The sequence below is a fragment of the Semicossyphus pulcher genome, unplaced genomic scaffold (genome assembly GCF_022749685.1).
Source record: "Semicossyphus pulcher isolate SPU_LCO1_2020_fin unplaced genomic scaffold, fSemPul1.0.p SCAF_17, whole genome shotgun sequence".
Lineage (NCBI taxonomy): Eukaryota > Metazoa > Chordata > Actinopteri > Labriformes > Labridae > Semicossyphus > Semicossyphus pulcher.
The window spans coordinates 18001804-18013830 of NW_027211681.1; the positions used below are offsets into that span (position 1 = coordinate 18001804).

General features: G+C 42.4%; 1 protein-coding gene across 2 annotated transcripts in view; it reads right to left on the minus strand.

Moving 5' to 3' along the window:
* Window positions 1-12027, minus strand: part of lrba (LPS-responsive vesicle trafficking, beach and anchor containing) — a 226148-nt gene that overhangs the window by 57792 nt on the left and 156329 nt on the right. For both annotated transcript variants that reach the window (XM_069665172.1, XM_069665171.1), the window contains 4 exons: window positions 8956-9073; window positions 8732-8834; window positions 5782-5897; window positions 5545-5657 (listed from right to left, as the gene is read on the minus strand). In XM_069665172.1, the coding sequence (XP_069521273.1) occupies window positions 5545-5657; window positions 5782-5897; window positions 8732-8834; window positions 8956-9073 (450 nt within the window). The remainder of the gene's footprint in view (window positions 1-5544; window positions 5658-5781; window positions 5898-8731; window positions 8835-8955; window positions 9074-12027) is intronic.

Genomic DNA, 12027 nt, shown 5'->3' on the forward strand with positions numbered 1-12027 from the left:
CTCAAAATGTTCTGTACATCATTTATGAAGTGTTTAAAGCTAGGGCTGCACCCGACCAGATTTCTTTGAGTCGAATCGGATTTGGCCGTTCAAAACGAAGATTCGACTATATTTTTTTTCATATATCGGTGTTTGGGGGGGGGGTACACTAATTACATTTATTACAGCCTTAGGCCCTGTGAATATACAAGAAGCTTCATTCACCTTCATTGCACTTTAAAAAACATCATATAATAAAAACTGTAATGCTGAGGGGGGAGAGCACAGAGGGAGGGAGCGAGTGGGTGGGTGATCGCGGACTGAAGTGATGACGCCTGATGCTCCGCGTGATTAACACAGATCCACTTTATTAAACGTCTGTGTCCTCCCCTGCACTGTGTTATTATAAACTGATCGCAGGTAACCGCTCCTGCTCGTGTCATTCACAGCATGTGGAGACGTAGTTTATTCTTTATTCTTCTTTTTTAACTGTGTGCAGAATTACGGACAGATTGCGACCTTATTGAGCCAGGTACAGAGCATGAGAAACACAGATCTGTGTTACATCTGCTCGTCTCCTAATGTCTGTGGTTAAAAAGGGAAAGAAAAAATTTGAATCCTGCTTCTTGCCATCTATTACCATGGCAACGACTGAAGCTTTGAAGCTTCAAAGTATTCAGGTCAGCTCTATTTAAAGTAAAAATCTCGAACTTTTTCTTTTAAATAAATGTCTGTTAAGTCTCTAACGCCGAATGAGGTAACACAATGGTGATTGAGCCTATGGCCCACTGATGAAAGCCTTTGCATTTGCAGTATATAGTATTATTACAGACTGGGTGTCTGTGGTGACATTCACGGACAAAATCACAAGCGGCACCCAGTTAGTGACGCAACTTCCATCAACCAGCAGTGGTTGGTCTGCCAGAGAGGGTAGGCGGAGCTAAGCGGCTGCACTTCTGGTTTCTATAAGTGTTGTGAGTAAACAGTAATCTACTATGTAATTACAATAAGTGAAAATCCAAAGAAAAACAAATTGGACGCTCAGATGAAGCCAAACAGTCTAAAACGGAAAGCGACCGTCAGAGACAGCTAGCCGTAGACGTCTGGTTAAATTGGGAAGTGTGCCCCCGTAATTCCCGATTATCGCTATTTGGTGGTGCTAAAGAGCACAGAACTGAAATATTTGAGATTGTTTAAAAGGGTCCCATTAAACATATAATCCACGTGGAAACAAGAGAAGAGCCTTAGCTCTTAAGTCAGGTCCGTGTCAGGAACCGAGTTTGTGTCACGTTAAGATTAAATGGATCATTAAGATTCTACATAATACATCCTGTATGTGGTTCAATAAACAAACTAAGTAGCTCACTAAATAATCCTCAGTTTGAGAACATTACCAACATTTTAAAAATGTGTCTGTATACAGAGAGGAAAACCACATTAAGAAACAACATGAGAACTATTATAAGAACATTACCCAGCGCTACTTTGATTCTAAAACAACAACGGGTCGCCGGTGATGAAGCTTAATGGCTTACTGACGATTTGAGCATCACTCGGGCTTTGAGTCATAAATCAGAAGAGGCTTTTGAAAGGAGTGTTTATGTATAATGTCCTATTTAAACAGTGAAAATGGTGTGGAGGGCCTGGGGGATAAACATGTGGGGCGCGTATGGTGAAATCAATACACCATTAGCTGGTATGGCTGCGAGGAGTGGGTCATAGCAGGTAGAGGGAATGCCCAATAAATCCTCACTATTTCTGCTGCTATGTAAATGCAGACTAACTAATCTGTGGTCGGGAGGTTAACGTGTCGTTTAATTGTCCGCTGTGCCTTTTAAAAAGCTGTAAAGCAACAAGAATGACATGAGAGTGGAGCTGAACGACGCCGCTGACTGATGCGACAGCTGAATATATGCAGAACAAGTGCATCTGTGTGGGTAAATATGAGACTGTGGTCTACCGAAAGAGAAGCAGGAGAGTTACAACACTCGCAGTCTGCTCGAGTGTGTGCTTATCGTGACTACAATGTTATCTCGGGGGTCGGCGTTTGATGTCAGGTTGAGGTTAGAGTTTATGATAAGAAAGTCCCTGGGGTCAGAATGGCTCGGGCGGCAGGGAACATAAATTGTGTGTGGCCTCTGTTGTGCTGGGGATGATGACAGTGTGTGACACGCACACACGCGCGTTCATGGCAATTTGGCTTCTCAATGTCACTGCCGGCTTCTCAGATGACCTGTTTCTATAAGAGACAGCCACCAACGTGACATAAAGGAGGGAGGAGGGGGGGATAAGAGAGATGTGGATGGTGAGAAAGGGAGACAGAGAAGGAAACAATAAAGAGGAAACAAAGCAGGAAGTGGCAGACGTGGCAGGAAGAAAAAAAAAACTCAACGTGAAGGTCAGAAAACGTTTGGATGCAAAGAAAAGAAACACAAATGATTGCGGGTGCAGAATCAGGGGGGTGGGGGTTGATTGTGCAGTGCTGCCTGCCCTTTTCCAGACACTGCAGTCTGCCACGCTCCAGTGGTCATACACTGATATCACACGTGTGTCAACAACATGAATAAAACAGATGTAATAAAGATTGGCCCCGCTCCCTCCTCCCTCTCACTCTGCTGCTCCGAGGAGAAAAGAAGTGCAACGACGGCAAATGATGATGTTGTTCTTCTTCGTCTCTTACACACTCTCCTCCTGTTTTTTCTCTGCTCTCAGATTGTCTCTCCGTTTCTCCTCCTTTCACCCATCTCCCCTTCATTCACTCGGTCCCCGGGGCTGCGAGGGTTGACTGAGCACAGAGGCTGAGCTGTCCAAACTCCAAGGCGGTGCAGAGGAGAAGAGCAGGAGGCAGAAACGAGCAGAGAAACCAGAGGAGGGCTGCGTGTTTGTGTGAGTCTGTGCGTGTGTGTTTGTGGGGCAACTACATCTGTCACATTTCAGCCTACTGGGCAACATGAAGCCAGATAAACACAGGAATTATGCAGCTTCATGCAGCGGGGAAAGCTACACTGGGAGGGATAAAAACAGAGGACAGGGGCACAGAGGAGCAGATCGGAAGTGAAAGCAGGAGCAGGGAGAACCTAAGGGACGAGGTGTTGACTGTTGGGGTGTTTGAGTGTGTATGACAGGAAGCTGTGAAAGAATGGAAGTGTGAGTGGACGGCTCGTGTGTTTGTAGTAAATGTGCAGGGCTACTGTCTTGCATGGGAATATTGAGGGCATATTTTTATTTCTTTCTCACCCTCTTTGTTTTCAATTTTAATGCATTTTAATAACTGTTTAGCCGAAAGCACAGCCACACAATTTGTAATCTCTATTTACAGATTCTACGTAGAAATCGTTCCGTCTGGTTTCCGTTTGTAGTACGCTTGTAGTCCGAGACCAATCACGTATCAGCAGGCTGCGGCGTATTCAGGAAAAACAGTCCGCATGGAGAGCAAAAGCAGGAGGAACGACTTGGCTTCTTATTAATCTCTATAAACAGACATCTGCATGCTAACAGCTAACAATCCGTTCTCGATAAAAAATTCAACTTGAGACAAATTCTCTTGACGCTGTGTCACGAAAGCCGTTCAACGTTCAGATTTCCCCGACTTCCTCAAATGCATCAGAAATAATTGATCCGACCTCCGTTCAACAAACGAGCATTTCAAAAGTAGTTTTCTTCTCCTCTTGAGGACAGACCTGACAAAGCTTCATTTTGACTTTTTACTAATCTGCATCTTATTGTAAGTTCGGCAAACTTAAGACCCGTTAATTAAAGTGAATCACAAGAAAAACATTTATTTTTTTGGTTCATACCGCTGTAGCTAGCGAGAGTGCAGCCTCTGTGTAACTTACTATTTACAGTGTGAGAGACCAGAAACATGAACGGGCGCTCCTCCGGGAGATTTAATGACCCAAGAAATGACGCCATTTATTTTGCAGACATATCTAGAGGGCCAATATTCACTTTACTTTTGATATTAACTAAAGGTCGCTTCTCAAGTTGCTAACTGGACTGTAAACAATGAGAAGGAAGCCTTGGCTGGAAGTCCTTGACGCTAAACGCTGGCTAAACCGGACATATTCACCGCTGGTCCCAGAGGCTACATCGTCATCAAAATATAGCTGACTGAGATTGCATAATTTGAAACACCACAATTACAAGTCAAGATTCATTATGTTCAGTGGAATCGCTGCAATCAGATTTGAATTTCTTAACATAAACCAATTGCAAAATTTCCTTTAATCTTTGAATTTTGAGTTAATTTGAGTTAACCTAAGAGCTTTAGTGTTCATATCATGTTCATGAAGTTGTGCAGATTAATTAAAAAGCACCATTGTCTGCACGACAGGGGGCTATGCCTGACAATAGTGTAACCGATACCACCATGTCATATGTTTATAGAGCACTAATATTCCATTACAGTAAATATTATTTTGCCAATATTTTGCCTACTTGTATTTTTGCTGTAAATTCTCCACAGCTGGCTTCAGGCCCTGCTGAGAGGAGTTTAAGGTGGAGTTTCTGTGCTGATGTTTAACACAGCTTTCAGGTATAAATCCTCCCCTTTTAGCATGGCTGCAGTTGTCTTTAACTCACTCCGTTTTATTAACAAAAACAACAAAGAGTTGATGGCAAAGTACTATGTTCAGCCATACATTCCTTTGTAACATGAACATTATATCTTAGATTGATAAAGATGAGGGATAAAACGCTAGAAAACCACACAAACACAGCCCCCTGCTATCTTTGCTTTGAACACAGTTACTGTGATATCTTCCATTCTGTGTCACTACAGGTGAAATTCCCCACCCATCCCTCACCCTGCATTAGCATGGGATGCTGAACAAAGTGTACATCTAAAATGCATTTCCTCCAACACATCCCCTGTCCATTAACACACGCTTTTTTGTTTCCAGGCCTGATTTATTCCGCCATTTTGGTTCCAGCAGCTAAATAGTCGCTCAATCATCTCACTGTAAAACTAATCCTCTGTCCTCCCACCACTGCACTACATTACGCACAACTGATGTTCAGTCCAGCGAGAGGAGCTTAGATTATGTGTTTTACCTTATTTTCTCTTCAGTTTGAGTGGAGAAGACTGAAGAGGGAGTTCCTGCAGGTAAATAATTACATGTCTACTTACAGCACGGGGGAGAGTCTTTTAAGCAGTTTCAGCTGTGTGTGAGTGTGTATTTATGTGTGAGGGAGCATCTTAGGGCAGGGCTTCATTGTTTTAAGACCAATCACTCCATGCCTGGAGCTACCAGGGAGTATTACTTCACTTCCTGGAGTGATGCAGAAGGTCAGACTTGAAAGAATTCAAACTGAGCAAACCACCTGACGAGTAGATTAGGAGTACAGTCAAATAAAGTCAATACTAATTGTTTCAATAACTCACTAATATGGCTGTAGATGTTTTTTAGAGACCATAACAACCAAATATTTTATTCATTAAATTTGAAGATAGCAATCAGAGCCTAAAGAGCTTGATTAATACTCTTTGATAGTCATAACACAGCGGCGAAATGGGCAACACACACGCGCACAGGCAGGCAAGAGGGTCTGCCTCGAGTGTCTTACCTTGGATAGATCTCTGAAGTTGCTGGGCAGAGTGAGGTCAAGTTCTTCCGAGTCGTAGTTGGTGATAACCCAGGGAAAGACCGGGTACTGGTTCAGGTCATTAAAGGTCCGACCTAGTGGAAGGAAGGACAGTAAGAAAAAGTAGAGTAACACAATTATAGTATCAAGGACTTTGTGTTCTCTGTTGGCAGGTCTGTGCCACAATCAGCAGTAACATCACACTGCCGTTATCCTCACCAGAGATGGTGTTGAGAAAGATGAGGTACTCAAAGTTGGAGATCTCTCGTCGCTGCCAGCGTTGGGTCATGTTGGACGCCTTGAACAGCTGCTTTGGTGTCGCCAAAGAGATACGTCTGCACAAATGGAAGAAAGGAAAACAGTTATTTGGAGCCACTTAAAGGAGCCACTGTCAGTCAAAGCTGGTGTTCTCTGTAATCCATAGAAGCAATAATATTTGAAATTGGCGCCATAGCTGTGGAGAAAGTTGTACAAACAGCTCGTGGTTTCGCCCATTCTACATTCCTACAACACCCAGAGTGCATTGCGCCCCTCCCTCTGAAAGGAATGGCGCAGCGAGAGACACTGGAGCGAAATACTACCATTTTCCAGTCAAGGACATTGATTGCTGCAGGCAACGGCTCAGAGCGGTACAGAACCCAAAATACGACGAGAATATACCGGTGGATCGTCTAAATAAATCTTCAGGTCTGCAGTCTACATTTCAAACCTGACGATTTTGAACGAGACATGACATCCGAGGCGGGCGTCCTAGATCGAGGAAGTGTAGTTTAACAAGCTCCCTGGCCTCCGCCAGATGACGCGCTTTATGTAGTCTGGTGGAGGTTTTCCAGGGCCCATTGGAGAAGCTGATAGCGTCCTCCAAAGGCACAGAGCGACCATAAAGGCATTAGCAATAGTACGATAGGACTGAGGCTGTAAATCGGCGAGCTGGCCCTTTAAGAGTTTCTTGCTCTGGACAAACAGTGTGAAGTTGTACAAAGACAAAGTCTGTCAAAACATCACAAGAGCAGCGTTAGCGGACTGAAAAGGCTTCATTAGATCTCTGCCATACAAATGTCATTATATGAGAAATCTAGCAAACTTACAGTCTCGCTAATTAAGAAGACAAATATGCAATAAATCGGGCTGTGTATTTGCGAGCATGTGAGCACACATACACACACACAGAGCCCAGGGCATGATGTATGGAGAAGGACAAAAACAAATGACCCCCAATCCAATTAAAACAAAGGAAAATGATGGAATTAATCACTGTCAGGGTGTGAGATTATGCTCATTAGGCCTCTCAAAGGTGAAAATACGACTCTTATAATGCCACGAGACGCACTAGGTTTTATTTTCCCTGTTTTTATTGCAATTTGACATACTTTACATTTAGGTTTATGTATTTTCTTTCGTATAATTAAAGGTAAAAAATTAAGCAATCAGCCAATCAGAAAAGACGGCGAAGAAGGTGCTTGATTTTGGTTGCATGTTTTGAAAGTATAATTATTTTCAATTATGAGCAACAATTTGACATGGATAATGAACGTATAATGAACAATTATTATTTTGAAATTCTGGACATTAAATAATTCGTACTTTGTTAGTTGTATTTGCTGGTGTGTGTTAGTGTGTGTGTGTACGCGTGCACTGAGCTGCCCTGTACAGCTGTCCTCAGGTCAAAGAAGCAAGGTGTCCCCGGCCTGCAAACTAGCTTGATTAATGAACACAACAATCTCACACACGAAGATTCTCTCACCTGAACTCTGTAAGTGTGTGTGTGTGTAATACACAGACTCCACCTTACATCCGCACTGCCTCATTTTCCCCGGATGCTCTTTCTTACTCTGACTGATTTCACAGCCTTCAGTTTTCACCGTTGCTACGTGGAGCATTTTTTGTTTTCCTAATATTAAGAAAACATTTCCCATGGATCCTAAATCTCCCTGTCTCGGACACGTTACCTCCCCAAAATGTTCACATATCTCACCAGACAACAAGTGTCATAACTCAGATTAATGAGACAAACATTTCACAATATAAAAGTACGAAACTGAAACAGATCCCTACTGTTTATGGAAAGATTAATACTTCACCAAGTGTTTGGATTTGCTTTGTGCTCTTTAGTCTTTCCCAGTTCTATTTTTGTACTTTCAAAATAAAGGTCTGCAAACGTCCGAAAATAAACTTAAACAGACTTGAAGTTTCCATGTACTGAATATCTTTTACCTAATCCACAATATTTTGATATTCATGAGGTTGCTTCTTCGGTGTATGAGACGCACTTTTAATACATTTTTATTCATCTAAAAAGTGAGCTTCGTCCTATGCGACCAATATACCAGTATAAAACGCAGAGAGGTATGTTATTGTGTTACAGTATTTTACTCAGATGATGGTGCTATATACGCTTATTAAGTGGTGACGTCACATCTCTGTATTAAACTGTCACAGTTTAATACGGCTAGCTACAAGTCAACTATTAACAATATGCCGCAGTGCTGTTTCCCTGTTTTTTTTTAAGCGAGGAAAATTAACATGATTGTTGCTAACGCTTCGTAACGGACACGCACCATCATGATCGCCATAGCAGCCGCCACCCTCACAACAATCAACGTCAACGTAAGCTGCCAGCTACCGCACCGGTAGCTAGAAGGATTGCAAACTCGACATGGCGAAAACAAATGGTAGGCTATAATTTGTGAGTGTGTTTTGAATGTTTGTTTAAATGAAAATAAATTGAAATAGTGTTGAAATAACTTGTACACACGTTTTTATTAATAAATAGCGACAGAAAACCTTTTGGGATACCCCCAAAATATTCCAGATTTCACGGTATGTAATGTGTCTAACAAAAAAGCTGGTAGCTGGGTTTGGCTTCAGCACCTCTTGGACACAGAGTAGACATGATGTGAGGGGAGGAGGGTGTGTGTGCCCCGAAGGCTTACAAGCAGCTATTTCCCTCACACTGATGGAAATAAATAAATGAACTGGAGTGTGTTTGTGTGAAGCCAATTATGTTCGGGCAGGGTTGGAGAGAGCGGGAGGGATGGACAGATCAGTGACCAAACCCATGTGTGCATGTGACAGCAGAGCAGGGAGGGGGATCACTCAGTTAGCTGCATAAAAACAACAGGATCAATGTTGTGTAACGCAACGGGCCAAGAGTTATTGTGTGTCTCACCTGGTCTGTGGAAGACCAAAGTTCGTGCCCACCCCAACACGAGGAAGACTGTGGACCACCTTCTTGACGGTGGCTGCATCTGGGAAGTTGAACATGACTGCAGCTGTGGAGAGGCACAGATAAATGTCCAGTTAGATCAAGGATCATCTTCACAATGTGTGTTTATATCCATCAGGGTTTCATTAAAACAGTCACATATTGGTAATAATCAGGGGCCGTCTTACTTCTGTTGGCCATAAAGATTTCCAGGGCAGTATTCTGCAGGAGGTAGCGTCTGGAAAAGACAGCACGGATCTCGGTGAACAGCCATTTTCCATGCAGACCTTCTGTGTAGGCGAGGATCTGGAAAACAGAAGAGGGAAAAAAAGGAGAGAAAGGGAAGGTGGTTGGATTAATGGGGAAAATGAACACGGGATAAGAACATGAGAGAAGAGATCAGAGGAAAGGAGGAGCAGGTCGGTTCATTTTTCACACAGTGAAGGCACGACGGCCTGAGCAGCACGATTAATGTCTTATATTGATCAGCCTCAATGAAAAAGAGATTCCTTCAGCAAGAGAATGGGCCCCATTCATCTGGAGGTAGTAAAGGACCTGTTTAGTTCACTAAAAGATAATCCATATTACAGGACACAGGGACTGGAAACATCAGAAACACTGTTTCTATACAGAGAGTTGTAATTGTTAAATGTGAACAAGATGAGACTATTTTATGCTTAACATCTGATTAGTCTATATTCTATATTTCCATGGTAACTGACACAGGGGTCAAACAACATGATGCTGGCTAGCTTGACATTTAAAATGTTCCGATGAGCTGAGCGTAATCTGTCCCCGTGGAGGTTACGGTGGCTGTCGGGGTAACTTGTGCCTGACAGGCCCTGATGCTTTGACCTGCCCCTGTGATTCCCACTCCTACTAATCCAGCGTTTAGATCTGCTGCTAGCCTACTTAGCACTGCTTTGTTAACTAGGCTTTTGTTTCAACCTCTGCTTTCAGTTTCACAAGCGCCTTCTGACAGCGGGTGCGCGGGGATACGGCGGAAAAGGTAACAGGGATGCTTTAGGTTGTCATAGCGCGAGTTATTAATCAAAAATATTCAAATGTCAGCGAGCAAGCTAGGTCTAGTGTTAAAGGAGCTCATTAAAAGCAGGGGACAGCAGAGGGGACCAGCTGAGGTCTTTGCCAGCCAGCTGAGGCGAGCCTCTCCCTCGCTGCCTCCGTGAGGAATAAGACCTGCCTGCATCGCGGACTCACTTCAAGGTCTCTGGAGTTCAATTAAATGTGGATTAGAGGCTTGGAGAAGCTGGCTGGTGCTGCATCCACCATCGTTCTTAAGAGGAACTCAAAGTTGACTATATCAGTCATGTCAGCCTGTAGCCAGCCACATCAAAAGACAGAGCAGGACTCATCCAGGAAAAATACTTGATGAGGCCAGCTGATATATCTGTGAGAAGGGAAAGAGTCCTTGAGCGAAGATGTTACCTTCTTTTCACTCCTCTGTTTTCACACATATTAAAAAAGTGATTTTAAATGTTCATAGTCAGCTTTTGATGAGGAGGTTGTGTCAGCTTGTATACGGAGCCAGGCAAGCTATTTTCCTGTTTCCAATCTTTATGCTAAGCTAAGCTAAGCTAAGCTAGCAAACTGCTGGCAGTAGCTTCATCTTAGTGTACACACATTATACATTATCAACCTTATTAGTTAGCTGTTGCAAAACAAAGACATAAGCAAATTTCCTAAAATGTTGGACTTCCCCTTAAACGGTACATTATCATTAATAATAATATGTATTTTAAAAGGGACTGTGTACAATATCAAACATAAAATTTAACATTCAATGCATTGTACCAGAGTATCAAGCTAACTTTCTCTTGCAGTCCATCAGGCTGTATTTGGGGAAAAAAATTGTAGTGTTAAAAAATAACACAGGACCCACATATTAGGTTAAAGCCAACAGGCTCAACAAACCAAAGGAAGAATTCATTGGTTTAAAAATAGATAGAAGTTTAATGTGAGATGAAGCTTATTCTTTAGCTTTTAATGAATATACAGATGGTCATTTATTAACTTTGACAGTTAAATGTTTTTTGTATCATGAGATTTGTATTGTGATAATCTCAAAATTTTAATTTAAATAAATGTCTGTTAAGTCTCTATCTATCGCAGAATGAGGTTACACAGTGGTGATTGAGCCTATGGCCCACTGATGAAAGCCTTTGCATTTGCAGTATATAGTATGATTATGGACTGCGTGTCTGTGGCCTATGCGCAGATAAAATCACAAGCGGCACCCAGTTAGTGACGTGTTTTCCATCAGCCAGCAGTGGTTGGTCTGCCAGAGAGGGTAGGCGGAGCTAAGCGGCTGCTTTTCTGGTCTCTGCAAGTGTTGCAAGTAAACAGTAATCTACTATGGCTGAACAAACAAAGAAAAGATCGATGACTACAGATACAACTTCAAAAATTAGTGAAAATCCAAAGAAAAAGGAACAAATTCGACGCTCAGATGAAGGCAAACAGTCTAAAAAGGAAAGCGACCGTCAGCGAGGAAAATCAAGAGTTACAACCGTAACAAAGGGAGCCAACCGTAGATGTCGGGTTATCTGGGACGTATGCACCTCAATATTAGGTGCCATCAAATGAGACAAAACTGTAATCTTCGAGATTATAACTTAAGTCAAATTTTTTTAATAATGCCCTTTTGTCTGCACAAAAATTGAGGTTTTAATATTTGAAATTTAATTTAGCACATATAATAGACTTGGTACATTGGAAGATGTAGCAATGATGTACCAAGATGTACTATACTTATATCTGTATATCTAATCCGACTGTAAGGGACATAATTAAGCACTGCTGCTCATTTCCACATAACAGTCTTTTTGCAAGTTGAAAGAACTGACTTTCAGTGGCAAACAAGCTTAAAGCCCTGAATAGTTTTCCCTACTAACACACATGATGGTCAGATATCCATGTCGTGTACCGTAACATGGATAAGGTGTGAAACACTTTATTGCCATTTCTTCTGGAAAGAAAAAACAGCTTCTCGGCTTCTATGTGATCAAAAATGAAATTCAAGGTTTCAGGTGCATGATGAGTGAATGCTTGGTGAGTGACCTTTCACCTCCAAAAAGGGAGTGGTTGACTCATTTCATCCCCAGGAGTACACTCACAGACACTCATAGACACTCGCGGACCTCGTGACGGATGTCAACATGATGCCCAGGGTTGGACTGATAGAGTTGCCGTCTCTGATTCCACAGATAGATGTGACAGCAGCCGAGGCAGCTAGATATCAT